The sequence below is a fragment of the Kogia breviceps genome, chromosome 14 (genome assembly GCF_026419965.1).
Source record: "Kogia breviceps isolate mKogBre1 chromosome 14, mKogBre1 haplotype 1, whole genome shotgun sequence".
NCBI lineage: Eukaryota > Metazoa > Chordata > Mammalia > Artiodactyla > Physeteridae > Kogia > Kogia breviceps.
Genome location: NC_081323.1, coordinates 23,309,833 through 23,334,035, shown reverse-complemented (window position 1 = coordinate 23,334,035; position 24,203 = coordinate 23,309,833). Strand labels below are relative to the sequence as shown.

At 49.7% G+C, this 24,203-nt stretch overlaps 2 protein-coding genes across 7 annotated transcripts; one reads left to right on the top strand and one right to left on the bottom strand.

Moving 5' to 3' along the window:
- Positions 1-727: 727 nt before the first annotated feature.
- On the bottom strand, positions 728-9,560 carry C14H20orf173 (chromosome 14 C20orf173 homolog). The gene is given in 5 exon segments (XM_059037553.1): positions 728-923; positions 1,004-1,179; positions 1,410-1,982; positions 1,984-2,063; positions 9,455-9,560. Coding segments are annotated over 5 exon segments (1,131 nt in total).
- Positions 9,474-22,995, top strand: ERGIC3 (ERGIC and golgi 3). 6 transcript variants are annotated; one of them, XM_059038071.2, is made up of 14 exons: positions 9,474-9,646; positions 9,784-9,854; positions 9,975-10,062; positions 10,283-10,402; positions 14,420-14,513; positions 15,356-15,521; positions 15,647-15,704; positions 19,642-19,656; positions 20,298-20,329; positions 21,341-21,437; positions 21,514-21,578; positions 22,293-22,429; positions 22,508-22,563; positions 22,768-22,995. In XM_059038071.2, the coding sequence occupies exons 1-14, from the start codon at positions 9,559-9,561 to the stop codon at positions 22,845-22,847; spliced, it is 1,167 nt and encodes a 388-aa protein (XP_058894054.1). In that variant the 5' UTR covers positions 9,474-9,558; the 3' UTR covers positions 22,848-22,995. The 6 variants fall into 6 exon arrangements, with proteins under 6 accessions (XP_058894054.1, XP_066868192.1, XP_058894055.1 ...); XM_067012091.1 differs by having other exon boundaries at positions 21,495-21,578; XM_059038072.2 differs by lacking the exon at positions 19,642-19,656.
- Positions 22,996-24,203: the final 1,208 nt, after the last annotated feature.

Genomic DNA, 24,203 nt, shown 5'->3' with positions numbered 1-24,203 from the left:
ACAGGCCGCCTCCCGGAGCTGGGAGGAGAACGGAGCTCACCTTCCCCAGGGGAGACAGACTCTGAACACACAGAGGGACCCCAGAGCCCAGAACAGACAGCACCAGCTAGCTGATTCTCATCATATTGGAGGAAGAGAGCACTCCTCGGGGAGACAGGCAGAGGGAACAGCGTCTGAAAAGGCACGAGGCAGATGGTGTGTTTGGGGAACACTGAGAAGCCCATGGTGTGAGCCTGGGAGAGAGGAGGGGTGGGGGGAGGGGTCAGACCATGCCAGGTCTTGGAAGCCAGACAGGAGCTTTTAAACTCTATGCTGAAGGCATAGCAGGGAAAAGTTTTAAGTGAGAAAAGGACATGAATCTTTAACTGGGTCACAGGTGTGCAAGGCACAGAACAGAGCCACGAGCCCCTGGGATGGATAATGACCCTTTTATCCAGCCTGTTGCCCTGGGTGCACCTGAGGAAGGTGGAGCTGATCACCAGGACCTGGGGAAGAAGGGGGAGAGGGCCAACCCGGGGCCCTTCCCACAGCAGCCCGAAGCTACGTCTTCCTGCCTCTCGTCCCCTTACCTGGTCTTTTCTATCTTCCATTCTACTAGGGAACTGGACCATCTTCCAAAATCTAAGGAAGAAGTCGGAGGTGGGGGAGTTTCAGCAGCCCCTGAGACCTGTGAAGGTCCTGCAGGTGCTCCCAATAAGCCAGCAGTGACCTCTCCTTACCCCCCATACTAAGAATGTCTGGGTTCCCAGACCATCACCTCTTCACTCAGAGCATCTGAAGTCCATGCCAGAACAAAGAGCTTCAGGAACAGCAGCCCCAACTGGCTCCAAGAACCCTGGTCCCTATCATTCCTGCGGGAGATGGAGGGTCCTGTGGTTTGTTTCCCCAGCATCTCGAAGCCCTGAACAGGGACCTGGTTCATCCTGGGAAGGAGAGCAGAAACTGACAAAACTCTGGGGGCAGGCCTGGACGTCCAGTCCCCTGCCCCCTCCTCAGTGCCCACCTGGAGACCGCGGTGTGATTGGCGCTCCTGCCGAGGCTGGTGGCCCACAGGATCTTCGAGTTCCCCACCGATGCACAAGTTCCACAGAAGAGATCAAAATGGCTCACTGATGGCCTGGGAATCACCTTGAACAGCTTCTCCCACACTCTGCCCAGCTCGCTTGCTGAGTTCATGCCCTGAAAAGAGCCGGAGGGAGGAGACTGGGGGTTGAGATCCAGGTATTGGCCCCCGGTGGAAGGAAAGCAGAGCTGGGTGGGTGAGACCTCCATCCGGAGGTCAGGGGTTGAGGCTGTGAGGATAGGAGGCACACGAAGCCAGGGCTGGGGGCAGGAGTTTGGGCCAGGAAGTGGGAGGTGGGCTGGGCCTGGAAAGGAAGGGATGGGCTGGCCCAGTGTTGACCACTGACCCACCACGAGAGCACAGCGTCAGGGCTGGTGGGCTCTGCTGCTCCCATGATGCATCCCATCGTCTTCTCGTAACCTGCATCAACCCAGTTCCCTCCGGCCGTGTGGTGGCAGACAGAGTCGTTGAGGGTCCCGGATGGGCAGCCACATGTCCTGAATTTGAACGGAGGGCAGCTGCAGCGCCATGGTACCACCTTCATCCGTTTTTCCTGGGGTGCCGATTCCGGCTTCAGATCCAGGCAGGCGGCCATCAGGAAGATGCACGGGACAAAAATCTGCCAACAGCGCTTCATGTCCGGCCCAGGCAAAGGCTCCAGTGGCAGGCAGCTGACTGGCTCCTCTACCTGGGACTGGGAGGGGTGAGGAAGTGAGGCCACAGATAGCCCCCCAACCCTCTGACTTGTTGGCTTCCACGGCTCCCCAGCCCTCCACACCACACCTCCTCCCAACCCCTCATCTCCCACTTCCCTATCCATTTGCTCACCTCCAAAGGGGACTCTGGCTGGGCCTGGGATGAAAGGTGTGAGAGCAGAGAGATAACATACTGTGTGTGCCCTATCCTCCCTGCAGGAGGAAGGCTGAGCTCTCAGTGGGGTCTTCAGCGCCACTGGGTATATCATGGCTCTCATCACAAAGTACACATTGTGACCTCCCTCCTTTAGGCACAAAGCCACCACCCTAGCCTGTCTGTTACACACAAGCTGCCTGCACGGAGTGCAAGATCCACGCGGATAGAGACTGACCTTGACTGTCTTCTTTTTTTTCCTTTTTTTTTTTTGTGTGTGTGTGTGGTATGCGGGCCTCTCACTGTTGTGGCCTCTCCCACCGCAGAGCACAGGCTCCGGACGCGCAGGCTCAGCGGCCATGGTTCATGGGCCCAGCCGCTCCGCCGCATGTGGGATCTTCCCGGACCGGGGCACGAACCCGTGTCCCCTGCATCGTCAGGCGGACTCTCAACCACTGCGTCACCAGGGAATCCCTTAATTTATTTTTTATTGAATATAGTTAAATTACAATGTTGTGTTAATTACTGCTGTACAGCAAAGCGATACATATATATATTCTTTATCATATTCTTTTCCATTGTGGTTTATCACAGGATATTGAATATAGTTCCCTGTGCTTTACAGTTGGACCTTGTTGTTTATCCATTCTATATATACCACTTTGCATCTGCTAATCCCAAACTCCCAATCCAACCCTCTCCCATCCCCCTTCCCCTTGGCAACCACCAGTCTATTCTCTATGTCCCTGATTCGGTTTCTGTTTCACAGATAGGTTCATTTGTGTCATATTTCAGATTCCACATATAAGTGATATCATATGGTATTTGTCTTTCTCTTTCTGACTTACTTCACTTAGTGTGAATCTCTAGTTGCGTATTTTCAAATTCTTAATGGTATCATTTGAAGTGCAGAAACTTTAATCTTGGTGGAGTCCAATTTATTATGTGGATCATGCCTTTGTATCATATGATTTGCCTAACCCAGGATCACGAAGGGTTAGGGGTTACCTAGCTTCAACATAGTTTAGTGATGGAGCCAATGATTGGTTGTAGGTTACGCTTAATTAAACAACTTGAGCTTATAAGACTTCTGCCCTTTACCAGTAGATCTCCATGTGGTTTGGAGAACACATTGACAATTCAGGCAGTTTACAAATTCACCCCCCTTTTGCTTTCTGCATGTTCGGGGTCTCACTTTCAGCCAGGGATGACTAGATATCTAGGACCCTCTCCAATCTCTTCTGAGCATGTGTATAGGCTTGTGCAAGTGGGCAGCCTTCCAGACCACCAGGGATACATGAAAGCTTATTAAGACCCACTATGGCTATCTTGGTCCCAGATCACTCTGTTAAATTTCCGGTTGGCTTACTGGTCTGTTGCTTGTTCCAACCAGTATCATGACCTCAGGATAGCTGCACGGTTGGCTTTCCTTGATTGCTTGCCACTAGATTGCTATTATTTTCAACAACATCCACAGGCAAGGGTTCTCCAAGCTCTGCTCCAAATCAAATCGGCCCCTTCCAAGGGCAAATCTCCTAGTGCTCACAAACGTCACCACTCTGGTAGGACTGTCACCACAGCTGGAGTGGGGAAGATGGGAACAGTCACTGCCTAAAATGCCATGAAATCTCTTTGTTCTTACTGAGGTTTGATAGGTTCTCTCAGATAAATGCTTCTCAATTTGATGTATGCCTTTGGTCAATTTCCAGAGTCCTAAGGTGATTGTTATGACAATTTTGTATAGTTTCATCATTGTTTTTTGTTTTTGTTTTTGTGATACACAGGCCTCTCACTGTTGTGGCCTCTCCCGTTGCGGAGCAAAGGCTCCGGAAGCACAGGCCCAGTGGCCACGGCTCACGGGCCCAGCAGCTCCATGGCATGTGGGATCCTCCCGGGCCGGGGCACGAACCCGCGTCCCCTGCATCGGCAGGTGGACTCTCAACCACTGCACCACCAGGGAAGTCCTCATCATTGTTTTTTTAAAGAGAGGATTTGCTGGGCTTCTCACTCATTCTGGAAGCACCATCCCTTAACAATATGCTCTCAAACCATTGTTAATTTTTCTCTTCTATTATTATAAAATATTTCAAGGACACTGTAGTAAACAATGTAATTAACAGCACTAGAGTTATGAATATAATGACATTATATTCATTATATAATGAATATAATGACATTCATGTAGCCACTATCCATTTTTTTCAGATCTTAACAATTCCTCTGTTTTTGGTGTTGTGGTGTCTAGGTGTGAATATGTGCTTATTTGTTCCATTTGAATAGATTCGGGCTTGTTGAATATGAAAACTCATGCCTTTCATCAATTCTGGCTAATTCTCAGTCATATCTTTCCAATATTGCCTCTCCCTCATTCTCACTACTTGCTCCTACTAGAACTCCTATTAGTCATATGTTAGATTTCTTCATTCTGAAACTTTTATACCTATGATCTTATTTTTCTATACTACATGCTCGGTAATTTTTCCAACTCTTTCAGTTCCATATTTCTCTCTTTAATTTTGTCTAATTGGCAGCTTAACTCACTGATTTTTGAACTTAAATTACTATATTTTTCATTTCTAGAAATTACTTTACATTTAAATTTATTTTAAATTTATTTTCAAGTATTCCTTCTTTACATTTTTATTGTTTCTTAAATATCTTTAATCACTCTAAACTTACTGCTTTATAGTTTTTATCTGAAAGTTCTGTGATCTCAAGTTGATAAGCATCTAATCATGCTGATGATGTTGTCTGTGAATCTTGATCATGCTGGATTGTGTCCTCATATGTTTGTAACATTAGATCAGGTGCTCATTTTTAGCAGCGTTTTATCCTTGAGAATGCTATGTGGCTTAAATTGTGTGTGTTCCCTCAGAGCAGTTTCATGTTTGCATCTGCCAGGTACCCTCAATTTTATGCTAATTTCTCCACTTTGGAGCTTTCAGACTAAGCAGAGAATATAAATCCAAACCTCAAATGTGAGGACAGGCCTGTGATTATGATGTCACAGCAATGTCTAATTTTTCTGTGCTCTTGTGTTCCTATCCAGGACACAGGTTGAGACAATCTCAAGCATTCTCTTTTTCTCCCTATACAAGTGGATAATTTTATTTCCAGACTAACCTTTTCCTATGGGTCTAGCTCTATCAAGACTCCATCTTTTTACTGAGGCCTCATTTGGCTGTCATCTCCTCTCTATGTAGGCATCAATATCCAATACCCAAAGAAGACCCCCACCCCTAGCTATTGGGTTGGCCAAAAAGTTTTTGGCCAACCCAATATTTTGACAATGATTATAAGGCAAGTACAACATGGGCATGGGGCAGTTCAGGCCACATTGATTAAAATATACTTTGTGAAACCATTTTTTTCCCCATCTATTTAACTCCAAAAAAATGTCACTTCCTTCCAAAAGCTTTCCTAAAACTAATGTAGCATCTTACCAAATTACAGCTCCTAACACATACTATACTCTCCGAGGAACAAGATTATTTACATGAAAGGGCTTTGTAAACTGTAAACATCTATGTTAATATAAGTATTATGTGCTAACAAAAAAAAGAAAGAGAAAGGAAGGAAGGAAGGAAGGAAGGAAGGAAGGAAGGAAGGAAGGAAGGAAGGAAGGAAGGAAGGAAGGAAGGAAGGAAGGAAGGAAGGAAGAAAGAAAGAAAGAAAGAAAGAAAGAAAGAAAGAAAGAAAGAAAGAAAGAAAGAAAGAAAGAAAGAAAGAAGAAAGAAAGAAAAGAGAGAGAGAGGGAGGGAGGGAGGAAGGAAGGAAGAGGAGGGGAGGGAAGCCAAGCCTGTAGATTACTGACACACTAGCTCCATTAGCCACCCCTCCCTGTCCCGTCCCCAGAGCCACAAAGCCAGCTCATAAATTTACTGCTTTTTTTCAAAACCTTCACTTTTTTTTTTTTTTTTTTGCGTTACGCGGGCCTCTCATTGTTGTGGCCTCTCCCATTGCGGAGCACAGGCTCCGGACGCGCAGGCTCAGCGGCCACGGCTCACGGGCCCAGCCACTTCGTGGCATGTGGGATCCTCCTGGACCGGGGCACGAACCCGTGTCCACTGCATCGGCAGGCGGACTCTCAACCACTGCGCCACCAGGGAAGTCCCCCCAAACCTTCACTTTTAACCCCTGGGAATTTCTCCTCCTTTGTCACCACTCAGCTATACATTCAAAGGGATACTTGTTATTCAGCATTTCAAGATGTTTTACAGCAGGAAGTCTCCCGGTATTAAGTCTGTATATTACTGGAACTAGAACCATTATAATTAATTTTCTCACTGATCATTGTTTTATGATATATGTAATGACTTAAATGACGTTCTACAAACATTGAGAGAAGGTTCTTCCTTGAATGGATTGTATCAGTGTGAATAAAAGGTATTTGCCTGAGACTCTTCTATCCAGTGCTACTCAAACTTGAGCATGATTATCTGGAAACCTTAATTAAAAACAGAATGCTGAGCCTCATCCCCAGAGTTTCTGATTCAGTTTTTGGCATTTCTCACAAGTTCCCAGGTGATGCTGCTGGTCCAGGGACTGAACTTTGAGAACCACTGCCTTAGCTTAACATATCCAGGGCTTCCCTGGTGGCTCAGTGGTTAAGAATCCACCTGCCAATGCAGGGGACAGGGGTTCGAGCCCTGGTCTAGGAAGATCCCACATGCCGTGGAGCAACCAAGCCCGTGCACCACAACTACTGAGCCTGCGCTAGAGCCCGTGCACCACAACTACTGAAGCCCACGCACCTGGAGCCTGTGCTCTGCAACAAGAGAAGCCACCGCAATGAGAAGTCCATGCACTGCAACGAAGAGTAGCTCCCGCTCGCCCCAACTAGAGAAAAGCCCTCGTGCAGCAATGAAGACCCAACACAGCCAAAAATAAATAAATAAATTTTTAAAAAGAAACATATCCAGCCAGCAAAGTATTTTACAGAGAAAAACTGGTTCCTTTCATAGAAGGAATTATATTTCTGCTTTCTAAAGAGGGGCTTATAATGTTTTCCTTCCACAGCCTGCAATACTTTCCTAACTGGTATCTCTGTTTCCGTTCTATCCATCCCTCAACCAGCAACTGGCAAGATCTTAAATTAATTTCCTACTTGAATCCTTAATGGCATCCCACTGCATCAGAATAAAATCCAAAATCCTCACTCATCTCACACATTTTCCAGCCATTCTGGCTTTTTCCTGTTCCCAGAACTTTCCAAGTTCCATCTTGCCCCAGGACCAGTTTCTCTTCCTGGAACACACTACTCCCTCCTGTTTGTACCCTCAGCACTTCACCTCCTTGGCTCCTTCCCTTTCTTCCAGTCTTATTTTAAATATCATTCATTTGGGGGCTCCTTCCCTGACCCCTGTATTATTGAAGTCCCCAAGAAGCTCTCCTAATTAGGCCCTGAGACCCCCTAACACAGCTGTGTCATGATTCTTCCTTCTCAAGGGAAGCAGTGGGGTTTCTACACTGCAACTATTGTTTTCAACCCAGATACACTGAGATCTCTATTTCTCCCAAGAGAAGGAGAACATGTAACACCTACAAATATACCCATTTCTTTAATGATTCAGGAAAAGTTCATTTATCAGTGTCTCAAACAAGGTGAGAGAAGGCTGTGACTGGGCAGAATGAACTAATGAAAGGGCCTGAAACCTTCCCCTTCTCTGGTCAGGCTTCTAGGCTACAGCTACAGGTGACCAGTGATCCCCCTCTTCCTGCAGCCCTGTGTGCAGAGTGAGGCACTCCTGTGCAGCCCCCCGCTGCTCCCAAGGCCAAAGAACCCCACCTTGAGGGAGAGGGCCGAAGCATTAGGGGGAAGCCTGACATTGTGAGGAGCAAAGTTTCCAACTGGTCAGTACCTTTGTCTCCTGTGACTTCTGTGTCATGGCCAACTAAAAAGACTCCATAAAGGGAAGGACTATCTAATTCTACAATTCCTAAAGCAGAAAGTCTCCCACCCTTGTTGTCCCTATTACATTTCTCTGCTTTTTCCTGCACAGTACAAGGCACATTCTCCTTTAGGTAGTTTATTAATTACTTTATTATTTTTTCAAGATATTTTTATTGTGGTAAAATACACATAAAATTTACCAGTTTAACCATTTTTAAGTGTACAGTTCAGTGGTATATATTTTTGTTTGTTTGTTTTGTTTTGTTTACCTCTCCCTACCCCCACTGAAAGCTTCTCAAGAGTAGGTATAAACCATATCTTTTCATTCACCATGGTATTCCATAACACAGGGGAGACCTGGGAAATAGGAAGAGCTTGATAAACATGTGTTGAAGGAGTGAGTCACTTAGCATGGCGCCCCACTGAGGAAGGAGGGATTGGAAGTTAAACGTGAATAGGCACAGAATCGACATAGACATACAGCAGAGAGGAGAGGACAATTTCTGTCAACATTGTCCCTGGGCATCCAACTGAGAATAGACCTCTCCTGTACTTGGTGGTGGTAGCTAATGCGTGGAAAAGACCCAGGCTCTGGAGTCAGAAAAACCAGGCCTTGAACCCCACCTCTGCCCCATTAACTACCCCTGCAACCTTGGGCAAAGTCAATCCAGCTCTTGGCTTCCTCATCTATAAAATGGGATTTGAAATAGCACCGACTTCCCAGGGTTGTTCTGATGTAGAATGGACGACAGCAGTTGGCATGTTGTCAGTTTTCAGTTAATATGTATTCGTCCTTTCCTTCTCCCCTTCCTAGCAAACTGCAGCCTGCGGGCAGAAGCAGGGACTCAGCTTCTCCTGAGTCGGATTGCCAGAATGCATCCAGCTTGTGTCCTTCCTCCTTTTCCTGGAAGCCTTCCCTGACCCAACGTGTCAGTCATTTTCTTCTGTGCACTCTGTCCACAGTCCCCTGTACCACCTCTTATCAAAGTTCTGGTCTAATGCCACTGAAATGATTTGAACCGCGCACCTCCACTAGCCGTGCTCCGGCTGTTTCGGTAAAATCAACCCCAGGGGCCCTGGCTCCCAGAGTACTTTGAGGTCCAGAAGAATGGGTTGGAATCAGGCCCTGCCATTAATTCCTATGATCTAGGGCAAGTTACTTAGCTTCTCCAGGCCACAGTTTCTCCTTCAGAAAATGGATATAAAAGTCACACCTACTTTACAGAGGTGATTCTCAAGCTGTAACTGCAGGGAATCACCTGGGAGCCATTCCTAGAGTTTCTGATTCATCAGGTGTGTGTCGGGGCACGATAACTTGCATTTCTAACCAATTCCAGGTGATAATGGGGCTGCCGCTTGGGGAGACTGAAAAACCACTGTTCTAGGAGCTTCCAAGTTGTTCCAGGAGTCTCATGTGAAACTCGAGGCGCAGTTCCTCGCGCAAGGCAAGCGAATGCTGCTATTACTGTGACTACCCGGCGGAGTCCTCCTCCGGGGACCCAGTTCCGCAAAAGACCTACCCCCCACCTCCCCTTCCCCCGCTCCCTTTCCGCTGGAGCCCTCCTTAGCCGCTGGACAAAAGTGCCAAGAGCGCGGGTGGGCGGGGCGGCCTGAGTGAGAACGCGGGCGAAAGGTGGGGCCAAGCGTACGCATTGCTGCGCCTGCGTGCAGAGAGGAGGCGTGGCTCAAGCTCGGCCGGAAGCGGTAGGCTGCAGGGGCGGGTCGGTTGGCGTCCTCTTTCCGGCTGGTCCCCATGGAGGCGCTGGGGAAGCTGAAGCAGTTCGATGCCTACCCCAAGACTCTGGAGGACTTCCGGGTCAAGACCTGCGGGGGCGCCACGGGTAAGCCGTGGCGGGGTCGGGGTGGCGGGGAGTGGGGTGTCCTAGAGGTTGGCTGGAGCGCCTGGAACCTGCCCGGCCTGCCAGGGGCTGAGGGAGAGGAACAGAGGCCGTCCTGACCCTCGCTCCCTGCCCTGCAGTGACCATTGTCAGTGGCCTTCTCATGCTGCTACTGTTCCTGTCCGAGCTGCAGTATTACCTCACCACTGAGGTAAGGGGCGGGGCCTAGTACGTGGGCGGGGCTTGGCGTTCTAGAGGTAAGGCGCTTTAGGGATGGGAACGGGGTAAAACAGACTTGGGGCCAAATCTTACTGAGGTCGTCCTGCCCCAGGTCCATCCTGAACTCTACGTGGACAAGTCACGGGGAGATAAACTGAAGATCAACATCAATGTGCTTTTTCCACACATGCCGTGTGCCTGTGAGTACCTCACCATGGGTGGGAGTTGCAAGTCCCAGGGTTCTCAGATCGGCTTCCAGGTTCACACCTCCAGCCTTAGGTTCTGGACATGACTCCAGGACACCCTCCTTCCCCTAATCCACTGCTGCCCCAAGACAAGCCCAGCATTCCATTACCCTCCAAAACCCAGATTCCCTTGCCCTTAGGTTCCCAGTACTTTACCCTGATTTCCTGCTTCCAGATCTGAGCATCGATGCCATGGATGTGGCTGGGGAGCAGCAGCTGGATGTGGAACACAACCTGTTCAAAAAACGGCTAGATAAGGATGGCTTTCCCGTGAGCTCAGAGGCAGAACGTCATGGTAACTGGGGGGAAGAGTCCAGCTCTCAAATCCCAGAGCTGGACAAGCCCAAGCACTACCTTCTGGCAAGTGGGCTGTGACTGGCCCAGTGACAAATGAAATATCTAGGACCCAGAGAAGTCAAGTGCCTTGCCTAGGGTCCCCCAGTTATTAAGAATCAGAGTGGGCTGAAATCCAGTTTTCTAGCCTCTAAATATTGAGAAGAGTACTCTTCAGGGCTGTCATTCTTAGAGGTCCCCAATCCCTGCCTGTTGTGGTCTGAGTAACAGAAATTTGAGGATGGGTCCTATGTGCTGTTGCCTTGGCAGAACTCCTCTAGGTGGTCCCACGCTTCTCTGGGTGTTGCTTCCCTGTCCCATAGACTGACTTCAGCCCTGAATGCTCTTCCCTCTTGGAATGAAGGATGGCTTAAGGTTGAGTTTGTTCTTAAGTTAGATTGCCAGCGTTTGGATGTAGCTTCCTCTCTTGCCATCTGTGACCTCAGCTATTAAGTGGTGATAAACAGTTGTACCCACCACGTGGAATTGTAGGGTCAAATGAAGTAATATGTGTACAATGCTTAGTATATAGTACAGAGTGTCTGTTCACTTTTAGCTTCCTTTCTTCTCTCTAGGTGTCCTCCCAATGCCTCCATTAAGTCAGTTTCCCTCCATAACAAAACCTTCCTGAAAGCTATGATTTTCACACCTTAGGGATTGCTCCGTTGGTGAGCTTTATCATTTATTTGTTCAACAAATATACGTTGAACACCAGTAAAACTATTAGAATTGGCTGTAGGATTGGACGTGGGGTCAAGGTTGATTCCAAGGCTTTGGTCTGAGGAAATGAATGACTTGATGACCAGAAAGGAGGAAGAGGATTTGTGTGTGTAGGTGGGAGAGGTGGGGGAATATATATATTCACTACTGTGTAACAAGTAACCCCAAAAGTTAGTGACTTAACACAACAAACATTTTTTTTCAGTTTCTGTGGGTCAGGAATTCAGGAGTGACTTGGTTGGGTTGTTCTGACCATTGCAGTTGGCAACACAGAGGTCACTGGAGACTGAAAGGAATACTGTTGGGGATGAAAATCTAACCAAAGAGCAGAAAAGCAAGTGGAGACATCAAGTATAGATGACCCTTCGAGACAGAGCGGAGAAGTGGGGTAGAGGCTAGAAGAGAGTGCATGCGGGTTGGTAGGTTTGCTGTTGAGATTAAGTGAGGTTCTATTGCTTCTCTTTTTTTTTTAGTGGAAATTGAAAGCAAAATCATTAGCTAAGAGTGGAGAAAGGGGAAGGGATTTTGGAAGCCCAAGGAAAGGGGAAAAGATAGAAATTAGTCATTGTGGGGAATGGGATAGTGAACTGATTGTTGAAAGGAAGTAGGATTGCCAGGCAGTCTTAAGGGAGGCACAGGCAAGAAGTAGGCACAGGGAGTTGAACTCAACTTGGATTTGAGTTTTGCTAGACTTGTACAACAAAGGGAGTGAGGAACAAATGACTTGTGATTATGTGCAAGAGAATAATTGCAGCAGTGGACCAGAGAATTTATTTTCCAGCCTTGTAGAGATATAATTGAAATATACCATCGTGTAAGTTTAAGGTATACGACATGGTGATTTAACATACATATTTGTTGTCAGATGATTACCACAGTAGGGTTTGCTAACACATCCATTACCTCACAGTTACCTTTTTTGTGTATGTGGTGAGAACATTTAAGATGTACTCACAGCAACTTTCAAGTATACAGTACAATATTGTGGGGTTTTTTGTGTGTGTGTGGTATGCGGGCCTCTCACTCTTGTGGCCTCTCCCATTGCGGAGCACAGGCTCCGGACGCACAGGCTCAGTGGCCATGGCTCACGGGCCCAGCCGCTCCGCGGCATGTGGGATCTTCCCGGACCGGGGCACGAACCCGTGTCCCCTGCATCGGCAGGCAGATTCTCAACAACTGCGCCACCAGGGAAGCCCCTATAGTACAATATTGTTAACTATAGTCACCATGCTGCACATTATATCCCTAGAACTTATTCATCTTATAAGTGAAAGTCTGTACCCTTTGACCAACATTTCCTCTACCCCCCAGCCCCTGGCAGCCACCTGTCTACTCTCTATTTCTATGAATTTGTTTTTTTAAGATTCTGCATATAAATGAGATCATACAGTATTTGTCTTTCTCTATCTGACTTATTTCCCTTAATATAATGGCCACAAGGTTTATCCGTGTTGTTGCAAATGGTAGGATTTCCTTCATTTTAATGGCTGAATAATATTCCAATATATGTATATGATATATATAAAATATTCTAATATATATGACATATATAATATTCATTATATATATACACACCATATACACATACACACACACACAAACAAACCACATTTTCCTTATCCATTCATCTGCTGAGGGACATCTGGGTTGTTTTCATGTCTTGGTTCTTGTGAATAATGCTGCAATAAACATGGGACTACAGATATCTCTTCAAGATACTGATTTCTTTCTTTTCTTTTTTTTTTTTTTTTTTTTTTTTTTTGTATATATACCCAGAAATGGGAGTGCTGGAACAAATGGTAGTTCTAGGAACTTCCATATTGTTTTCCATAATGGCTGTACCAATTTACACTCCCACCAACAGTGCACAAGGGTTCCCTTTTCTCCACTTTCTCATCAATACTTACTTCATTTTTGTTTTTGTTTTTTCTAATAATAGATATTCTAACAGGTGTGAGGTGATATCTTGTGGTTTTCATTTGCATTTCTTTGATGATTAGTGTTGTTAAGCACCTTTTCATGTTCCTGTTGACCACCTGTATGTCTTCTTTTGAAAAATGTCTATTCAAGTCCTTTGCCCATTTTAATTAATAAATTGATTTTTTTGCTATTGAGTTATATGAGTTCCTTACATGTTTTAGATATTAACCCCTTATCAGATATATCATTTGCAAATATTTCTCCCATTCCATAGGTTGTCTTTTCATTTTGTTAATTGTTTCTTTGCTGTGCAGAAGCTATTTATTTTGATGTAGTTGCACTTATTTTTACTTTTGTTGCCTGTGCTTTTGGTGTCATATCCAAAAAACCATTGCCAAGACCAATATCAAGGAGTTCTTTCCCTATGTTTTCTTCTAGGAGTTTTATGGTATCAAGTCTTACATTTAATTCTTTAATCCATTTTGAGTTAATTTTTGTGAGTGGTGTAAAATAGGGGTATAATTTCAGTCTTTTGCATGTGAACATCCAGTTTTCCCGGCACCATTTATTGAAGATACTGTTCATTCCTCATTCGGACCATAGAATTTAAACACGGAGGGAAGTGAGGATGTGAAGTGGTAATAGTATCAGTGGTGTCAAAGAATTGGTAGATTCTGGGTACCAGAGAGAGTGATGTGGGAAAATGAGGATAAGATTGAAGATTGGGATACTTGAAATTGAATTTTGGAAAGTTTGTGGTAACTGGTAATAACTGAGTATGGAAATGCGTGGCTGAGGTTGGATGACAAAAATACAACAGTTATTGGAGGACAGGAGGTCAGGGTATTGAATATGGAAACCGCCAGTTATATTGAAGTAGTTTAAGGCAGGGAGCCAGGTGCAGAGACAGCAGTCTGAGGACAAGCACCATGGTTAAGGGCTTACACTTTGGATTTAGAGCTGAAATCTGCCACTTACTGTGTTGCATTGGGCAAAATCACTTTTCATCTCTGAGCCTCAGCACCTTCTCAAGTACTATGGGGATAATAACCTCCACCTTCACAGTCATTGTGGGGTTGAAAAGAGACAATATATGTAAAGTACAGCGACCTGTACTCAGCTCATATTTCGTATTCACTGTTATTGTTTTATTACTATTACCTTTATTAAAAGAAATAATATATGTGTAGAGATGCTTAGTGCCTGACACATAGTATACATGATATAACTATTAGCTGTTATAATGTTTATTAACCCAAAGGGCCCATGCAAGGGTTAAGGGTATAGATTTCACTGTGCCTTCCGCCAGCTGATGCCCCTGCCTCTGCCCTCCCCTTAGAGCTCGGGAAAGTTGAGATGAAGGTGTTTGACCCTGATTCCCTGGACCCTAATCGCTGTGAGAGCTGCTATGGTGCCGAGACGGAAGACATAAAGTGAGCCAGGGTCAGGGGTCGAGGTGGGGGGTGGGGAGCAGGGCCCCCATTAGGTGCTTTTTGTCAGTCGTCCTCAGCCTTTGTTGGACTCTGTGGGTTAGACCAAGAATTTAGACGGGATGGGACAGGCTGCATGCTTTGGTCCCTGATCCTGGTGCAGGTGACTGAGGTTCTGTGGCCAGGCCCTACCTGGGGGCTGCAGAGCTGGGGATGAGGTTGAAGTGGTCCTTGCTCTGGCTTAGAGGTAGTCTCTAGAGTCCAGCTGCCTGGGTTCTACCCATGGGTCCTTGGGCCAAGCTACATAACCCTCTCTTGTGAAGGGGGACCATAATGGCACCTTTCTCATAAGAGTCACATAAGGAATATGTATGTAAAGCAGTGAGATGGAGGGCCCAGCCCAGGTTATTAATTAAGCCTCCCATATATGGTAACTGCTGGTTTGTTTCTCAGGCCCTGACCCGTGAGAGGCTGATTCACCAGGTCTAGGGCAGGGCCTGGGAGTATGTATTTCAAAAAAAAATTTTAGGTAAAATATATATGACACAAAATTTACCATTTTAACCATTTTCGTATGTACAATCCAGTGGTATTAGCTACATTCATAGCATTGTGTAGCCATCACCACAATCTGGTCTAAAACTTTTCATCACCCCAAAGAAAATGGGAATATGTATTTTTAACAGTCCTGCTGCTGCTGAGGAAATATACTTTGAGAACACTGGATGGTCAGGGATGAGGCTGGCAGAGGCTTCATTAGTGGGCAGAACTGCTTTATTTCCCAAGGTGCCGGCACTGTTTCTGTGCCTCTTTGACATTCTCCCCCTGCACCTCCTCTCCTACAGGTGCTGTAACTCCTGTGAGGATGTGCGGGAGGCATATCGCCGTCGAGGCTGGGCCTTCAAGAACCCAGACACTATTGAGCAGTGCCGGCGAGAGGGCTTCAGCCAGAAGATGCAGGAGCAGAAGAATGAAGGCTGCCAGGTGTACGGCTTCTTGGAAGTCAACAAGGTACAGGAGGAGCCGAGGCGGGACAGGGCCGGCTGGGCTGTGGGTTGGCCCCACTCCACTGTGAATCGAGGGGACAAAGGGAAGGGAAGAAACGGCTGGAGAATGAGAGGGCGTCTCCCCTACAGGTGGCGGGAAACTTCCACTTTGCCCCCGGGAAGAGCTTCCAGCAGTCCCACGTGCACGGTAAGTGACCCTACATCAGCTGGGAGCTTTAGCCCCTGGACACCTGGCGAGTTTGAGTGCCCCTTCGACTGCCTGCTGCTCTTTTGTCTTTGGCCCAGAGCAGACCCTCAACCCAGGGCAGCAGTTTGGTAAACAGTTAAGAGCACAGGCTGAGGAGCCAGACTGCCTGGCTTCAGATTTCACTTTTAGACCTTACAGGCTGTCTGAAACTTTGAGAAATTTCCTTAACTTTTTGAGCATCAGTTTCCTCCTTTTTCAAGCGGGGATGATAGTACTCATCTCCTATGCTGTTTGGGCAGGTTAAAGATGATAGCACAGAGCCTGGCTTGTGGTAGGTACTTATTTAAATGGTGGCCCCCAGTATCAAATGACCTGTGTGTGAGGCTTTGGGGGAAGCAGAGCTGGTTTGGAACCCAGGTTCTGCCTGTCCCACGCTGTGTCGTATTTAGGACGTATTGAGCCCTACTCCATTTCTTCTTCTATAAAATGGGCCTGAAATCGTGCCTACCTTACAGGGTTGTTCACAAGGATGAATAAATGAGATTTATTCTCATTCATTTATTCATTCGTACATTCACTAGATATTTAGTAATCACCTGTTGATTTATTCTCATTCATTTATTCATTCGTACATTCACTAGATATTTAGTAATCACCTGTTGTGCGTCATGTGCTAGTCTAGGTGCTAAGGATACAGCAGTGATCAAAACAAAGTCCCTGGGACTTCCTGGTGGCACAGTGGTTAAGAATCCACCTGCCAGTGCAGGTGACACGGGTTCGATCCCTGGTCCGGGAAGATCCCACATGCCACGGAGCAACTAAGCCCACGTGCCACAAATACTGAGCCTGCGCTCTAGAGCCCGTGAGCCACAACTACTGAAGCCCGTGCGCCTAGAGCCTGTGCTGCGCAACAGGAGAAGCCACCGCAATGAGAAGCCCATGCAACACAGTGAAGAGTAGCCCCTGCTCACCACAACTAGAGAAAGCCCACACGCAGCAACGAAGACCCAACGCAGCCAAAAAAAATTTTTTTTAATGAAAAAAAAACAAAGTCCCTGCCCTCAGAACATTCTAGTAAAGAAACAGACAATAAACAAGTATGTAAAATATATGGTATATCAGATGCTATTAAGTAACTCAAACCCAAAAAAGGCAGGATAAGGATGATGGGGCCGAGAGGTTGGGTGAGACGGTGTGTGAGTACCATTCCATATCGGGTGGTCAGGGGAAGACTGATGGATGACATATGAGTGAAGACCTGAAGAAACTGAAGGGACCGGCCATGTGGATGACGGGGGTGAAGTGTTTCAAGCAGAGAGAATAGCAAATGCAAATCCCTAAGGCAGGAATGTGCTTGGTGAACTCAGGGCACAGTGAGGAAGTGAGGGTGGCCGGAGCACAGTTAGCGGAGCTGCGTGGGTAGCAGTAAGGTGCGGGAGGTAACGGGGCCCAGGAGGGCACTGCAGGGACTCGGGCTGCTGCTTTGCGTGAGATGGAAGGCTGTCGTGGGGCTCTGAAGAAGAGGCGCGTGATCTGACTTAACTTTGAAAAGACAGGCAACCCTCTGCTCTGTGGAGAAGACAGGGGCCCGGGTGGGGGTTGTGGCAGAGAAGGATAGAGGCAGAGAGGCTGATCAGGAGGCCGTTTCGGCGATCGGTTCAGGCACCAGGTGATGGGGGCAGGGCCGGAGTGGTGGTAGATGTGGTGAGAAGTGACTGTGGGTATTTTGAAGGTGGAGCTGCTGATGGATGCGAAGGTGAGGGAAAGAGGAGTCAAGATGATTCTGAAGTTTTCTACTTGAGTAGCGAGGAGGATGAAGTTACCGTTTAGTGATGGGGGATGACTCAGAGGAACAGGTTTAGATGGTTGGAATGGGGGGCATAAAGCCTCTTTCAGCATGTTCAGACCAATGGGATGTGGGTGTCCTTTTAGACACCTCAGATGTCAAGTAAGAAGTTGGCCATTCAAGTCTGGAGTTTAGGGGAGAGGTCTGGCCTAGAGATACAAATGTTGGAGTCATCAGTGTATTAAAACCATGGGACTGAATGAATCACCTTATGGGTGGGGGTGAGGGTAGATGGAGAACAGGAGAGCTCAGGAGCCTAAGCGCCGGGCCCCAGCATTAGAGGACAGGGCATCAGGAGAAAGCATCAGAGGAGACTGCTAAGAAACACCGAGGAGATGAGAGTGTGAACCAGGCATCCTGAAAGCTAAGGGATAAAAGTGTTTCCAAAACCGTATCAGATGCTTCTGGACATCAGGTACAACGACCATTGGATGTATAACGTGGCAGTGGACCTTAACAGAGCAGTTTGGGTGGAGTACCAGGGAGTACCACTGAGTGGTTCAGGAGGGAATGGGAGAGGAGTTGGAGCCAGTGAGCAGAGGCAGCTCTTGTGGGGTTTGTTCTAAAGGGACGGGAGAGAGCTGGCTGTGGCTGGAGGGAAATGTGGAGTCAAGGGGGGTTTTGTAAGATGTGTGATGTAGCAGTGTGTTGATATGCTGTCAGAAGTTACCTGCTGAAGAGAGCAGAAGCGGTGCTCTGGAGGTGAGAGAGACATTTACTGGAGTGAAGTCCTTGAGAAGGAAAAGGAAGACAGAATGTAGTGCCTTAGAGGTGTAGAAAGCCCCAACTTGGCAACAGGAGGAAGGGCAGATCTACACGGGTATGGGTAGGTTGGCAGCTGAGTGATGTGGAAATCACATCCCAGGAATTGTGACAGGACCATCGTATGGGAGAGCATGACAGTGGCTAAAGCTCTTGAGAACTGGCATGGGAGGACTGACCGGCAGTTCTGTGTGGCTCTCCAGCAAACAGATGGGGATGGGAGGTGGTATAGTGTTCCAGGAGCTGCAGACCTGGAAACTTTTAGGCAAGATCAAGGGACAGTGATCTGGAAATAGCATTATGGAGCAAGGAGGACCTCTCTTAAGGCCAAGGAGGAGGACGGGTGTGGGAGAGAAATAGTCACTGCTTGGGGTCTGCAAGGGAAATAGTGCCTTCAAAGGAGAGCTGGGCTGCCGCCAGAGCACAAGGTGGAGGGAAGGTTTGGAGGTTGAAGATGTCGAGGTTTTGCTGATGAGTAACAGGGCACCTGGAAGGGTCTGGGAGGGATGGGAGTCTGGATTATACTAAGGGGATGTACAGAGCTGCATGGTGACGAGTCCAGGGGATGAGAGATGACCTGGCAGTCCTGAGCTGCCCGGTGACGAAGGACAGCAGGAGTGACAGGCCTGATGAAGATGGCCCTGCTGGTCTTTAAGGCAGTCGGGGATGAGGCTGAGTGTTGGAGAGGAGCAGGCAGGTAGATCTGCAGGGGGCTGGGGAAGGGTGGTCTTACTGGGATTAGGAAGACGATCAGCGTGGAGCTGTGGGCGCAGGGCCTGCAGGCACTCAGTAAGAGGTGGTGCGTCTCTGCTTCTCTGTCTGGGCTGTTGTCATAGTCAGGGAGCCCAGGGCAAAAGGCACTGCATATCCTAGAAGGATGTTCGAAACACAGAACTACAGTTGCCCGAGGCCAGAGGCTGACTTGAAGGCCTGGGAGCTAGTTTCTGACATTATGTTGATTGGGAGAGAAAAGGGGAAGATTGTAAAGTTTACCAAGTACTTTCCCATCTTAGATCCTGCCTGGTCCTCAGGACAGCCCTGTGCAGAGGGGAACACCAAGGCTCAGAGAGGACAAGTGATTTGCCCAAGGTCACACAGCTTCTGCCCCCAAGCCCCCTTGCCCTCTTCTCTGGCCGGGGAAGGGCTCCTCTGGGGAGGGGACCAGGAGGAGGCTTGTTAGCTGAGTCCAGACCCTGCTGCCGAGGCAGGAATATCCAGTCTTCCCTTCTATCACATATCTTGGTCTGCAATTCTCATAGTTCTTGTTGTGAAGCTCTGAATCTTTTTTCTCTTCCTCTCTTCTCTCTTCTTCCCTCCCCCATGCTGCAGTACATGCTGTGGAGAGTAAGTGGCCCTGCCCTCCCAGGGAGGCCAAGCCCCCATTTCAGGGGCAGCCTGCCCTCCCAGGATGGGCGGAGGTGTGGATGGGCGGGATGGCTGCCGACTGACTATAAAAAGCAGTGGGATGTATCTTATAGGTGGGGTTCCTTGTAGCAGGGAGGGATCAGGGTTAGAGGGCAGGAATAGCTTGTTCTGGAACAGAGGGTGCAGGTTGCCTGTGGGATTTCCTTTGGTGGGTTGAGGGTGAGGGCAGAGGAGGCAGGGAAAGAGCTTGGACCGCATTCTCAGGTCCCACCTCACTCTAGGGTTCAGTGATTGGCCATCAGCTCTCGTTAAACCTGAGTCAGTGGGTTTTCTTTCCTGAGATGCAGGCAGGGCCTTGGTGGGAGCAAAGGCCTGGAGTGATGCCCGTGAAGGGCTCCCTATGTTTGTGAGGGAGGAAGTGGGGCCTGTGGAGGGCATGGACGCTCATGCAGGCCTGCGGCAGGCCCTCTGGCTGCCCTCAAGCGGGGCCAGACTGGTGAGTGAATGAGGGGTGGAGGTCGAGCTAGGCGGGTCACAGTCCAGAGGGAGGAGTGAGGAGGCCCAAGCGAGGGTGTGGGGAGCCTGCTCCACGTGCTGACATCTTCTCCCTTCTCTTCTAGTCCATGACCTGCAGAGCTTCGGCCTCGACAATGTACGTACCAGGTAGAAACCATGGAGGGCGGGTGGAGGTGGAAGCATGCTGCTGCCTTCATTCTCTGTAGAGACATCCTGGGGTGGGGAGCAAATATAGAAAAATAAACCATGTTCTGACAGGGGGTGCGGTCCAGGGGTACTGGCGGTGACTTTTGAACTGAGATCCGCGTGGGCTGGAGACGGGATGGGCTTGGACAAGAGCATCCGGGAAGAGGGAGCCTCCTGAGGTCAGGAGGGTTGGGGCACTTCTAAGGAACAACAGGGCCATGTGGTTGGATGAGGATGAGGCTGGAGGGTTGGCAGGCCGGCCGGGGCGTCTGGACTTTCTCCCAAGCAGTTGGGAGGCTGTTGGCTTACCTTAAGCAGGGTTATGACATAATCAGATAAGCACTTTTTTTTTTTTTTTTTTTTTGCGGTACGCGGGTCTCTCACTGCTGTGGCCTCTCCCGTTGCGGAGCACAGGCTCCAGACGCGCAGGCTCAGTGGCCATGGCTCACGGGGCCCAGCCGCTCCGCGGCACGTGGGATCCTCCCGGACCGGGGCACGAACCCGCGTTCCCTACGTCAGCAGGCGGACTCTCAACCACTGCGCCACCAGGGAGGCCCGATAAGCACTTTTTTTAAAGATCCCTCTAGTGGCTAAGTTTGATCTAGACGGGAGCAGGACAGGAGCCGGAGCTGGGAGATCTGGGGCGCCTCCAGGCAAAGCCAGCACCTGCCACACAGGGCCCATGTCCAGTCTGTGCTTGGCTAATGGGTGGGTGCAGCCAGAACCTCAAACTCTGGAGCCCCAGGAGCCCCCAGACCCTGAGGAAGGAGTTCGTAGGTGGGGTGGGGGTGCCTGTCTCAAGCAGGTTCTCCTAGGCAGGGCCCAGCCCTTGGCCCATCTCCACACACCCACTCCCCAGACCCAGGTGCCCCTGTCTGCTCCTGTCTGAAGAGCCTTTGAGAGGGAGGGGCCTGTCGGGGCCTCGAGTGCTCCGAGACCCAGGAGCTGGTGTTGCTTGCAGATCAACATGACCCACTACATCCAGCACCTGTCATTCGGGGAGGACTACCCGGGCATTGTGAACCCCCTGGACCACACCAACGTCACTGCACCCCAAGGTACCAGCCCGGGAGGTAGCCCCCAGCTACCCAAGCCCTGCCTGCACCCACGCCCAGTGCCCTCTTCTCCCTGCAGCCTCCATGATGTTCCAGTACTTTGTGAAGGTGGTGCCCACGGTGTACATGAAGGTAGATGGGGAGGTGAGTCTGAGGGAGCTCAGACATCCGGGCACCCTCTTGGTGCCAGGCACTTGAGTTCCTTCAAGCTGGGAAGCGAAGTCCTGCTCTTATCCCCATATGATGGGTGACAAGCTGAGGCTCAGAGAGGGTAGGTGATTTGCCCTCACAGCCAGAGCTCAGGCCCCAGGCTGTCAGATTTCAAAGCGCTTTTCCTACTTGCCCAAAGTACCTCCATCCACTCCTGCCGTGTCCACTCTCTGTCTGCCTCACTGTCCCCTGTTATCTGCCCTGAGCCGGGAGCTAGCAAGGTCAACCCTCCCGTGCCCCTTCCTCGCGTCTCTGTTGTGGCCTGTGGAGCAGCATCTCCGCAGACTGGTAGAATGCATGGGGCTGAGCAGAGAGGAGGTCAGGCCCAGCCTCGCCAGGAGATTGTGGTACAGCCTTGGAGAGTTGCTTCTCACCCCTGGACCCCCATTGAAAGGGTCTACCAAACGTAGCTGGGATTGAGAAGCTGTAAAGAGCTGGTGACTGGAGGGGAAGCTGGGATGGTCAGGCTGGGAGAGGGCTTCTAGGTGGTCCCCAGGCCTTGCAGTGTTTGTTTCCAACGTGGGGCCTCGTTTTCTCCTGCACACAGTCAAGGCACTGCAACGTCAGGGGTGGGAGCAGGGGTGGGGCGGCAGGGTTGGGAGCCAGGTCATAGACCCGGCCCTGGCCCAGGCTCCCCTCCCGTCCCAGGTGCTGAGGACAAATCAGTTCTCTGTGACCAGACACGAGAAGGTCGCCAATGGGCTGATGGGCGATCAGGGGCTTCCTGGAGTCTTCGTGCTGTACGAGCTCTCGCCCATGATGGTGAAGCTGACGGAGAAGCACAGGTGAGGGCGGGGAAAGGGAGGGGCCTGGGCCGGCAGGGAGCGGGGTGCCTTGCTGACCCTCCCCTGCCCCTCTGCCAGGTCCTTCACACACTTCCTGACAGGCGTGTGCGCTATCATCGGGGGCATGTTCACAGGTTAGAAGCTCGAGGGTGTCTGTCTGGGGTTCAGGGTGTGGTGGGGAGTGTAAAGCTTGACTCCCCCCACTAGGTTTTGGCTGAGGGAGGAGGGGCACTTCAAGGGCCAAGGGGGGATGCTGGCCTGGCCAGTCAGGTGATGAGGCCTGGAGGTCAAGCCAAGAGCCCGCCTGGGCCAGTGCCAGCCCTCATCTCTCTCCCCAGTGGCCGGCCTCATCGACTCTCTCATCTACCATTCAGCTCGAGCCATCCAGAAGAAAATCGATCTAGGGAAGACAACATAGTTGTCCGTCCCTTCCCACCCAACCAGTCCCTGTTTTTCTTTGGCCTCGTGGTCATTTTCCCAGCCTCTTACCCCACCCACCCCGCACACCCCCTCTGCAAAGAGTCAGTCGCAGCCCCAGGTTGGTAAATCTATCGATTGTGATAGTACTCGCTGGTCTCTGTGTGGTTCTTGGGTCTGGCTGGAGCGTGGGAACAACGCTCATCACCGCCACTTATCGAAGGCAGTCAGGACTGACTGATCAGAGCCAGGTGCCTCTGGGAGCCCCACGTGGACGTCCCCTGCTTAATAGGACTTGATTCAAACCAGACTGATGTTCACTCCACAGCCCCATCATCAGTCCCTCCCACCGTGGCCTTCAGGCCTTTGGGGTTCAGCCCCAGGGCTTAGATGGACCTGTCCAGGAAGAGCTTCTTGGAGTCATCCTGGCCCCCAGCCTTGTGAGTTTCCGACCCCACTGGTAATAGGCCCTGGCTGCAGGCTGGGGATTGCCACCTCAGTGGTGGCTAAAGCTGGGGCCCCTCCCTGCCACCCTGGGCTCAGTCACCTGATCCCCTCCTGCTCGCTGACCCTGCGATGTGCCAAGCGCCTGCTGGCTCCTGGTGCCCAGAGGGGTACAGCCAGGTCCTTTGCAATTTCCTGGGTGGACACTGAACTGAAAAAAGGGGAGGGAAGGTAGTGGTGGTCATTCTGGAGCAGGGCTAGCATCAGACTCTGGCCCTGGACCTAGTCAGGCCTTCCCATTACAGCCCTTAAGATGTGTGGGGAACCGGCCCTGAGACCTCACCACTGCACAGCCCAGGGAACTAGGGACATTAGTAGCTGGTCAGTTCAGCCAGTCATTTCTGAGGGAGTTTCAGTGTAAGAAAGTAGTGGGGGGAGAAGCGGAGGACAGAAAGCAGAGTAGGGCAATGACAGCAAAACTTCTGGAGGCAGCCGGACATGAGACCCAGCTCTGACGTGGCCACTTACAAGCTGTGACCTTGGACGTGTTATTGGTGGGCCCTTGTCTCATTTATGAATTGCGGGTGATATTGTCAGCTGTAGTGAGCCTTTTTTGGTCACCCGGGAACCATTCCCCCTTGTTAGCGGTATCCTGGGTTTCCTCTGGCACCTCCCTGCCCAGTTCTCAGCTTGTGTGATTTGGGAAGAGGGCTGATCTCCCACCCTAAGCTCCAGGGGAGCGCCCCAATCAGCATATTCCATCCCACACCCCCACCCCAGTGACCCAGAGCAACCTAGGATCAGTCAGGCCTAGGAAAGCTTTCTTTCCTTCCGGACGTGAGTATGGGGAGATGTGGGGTTGCTGCAGCCATCCCACACTTCCGAGGAGAGACCCTGTCTGCAAATGAGCTTC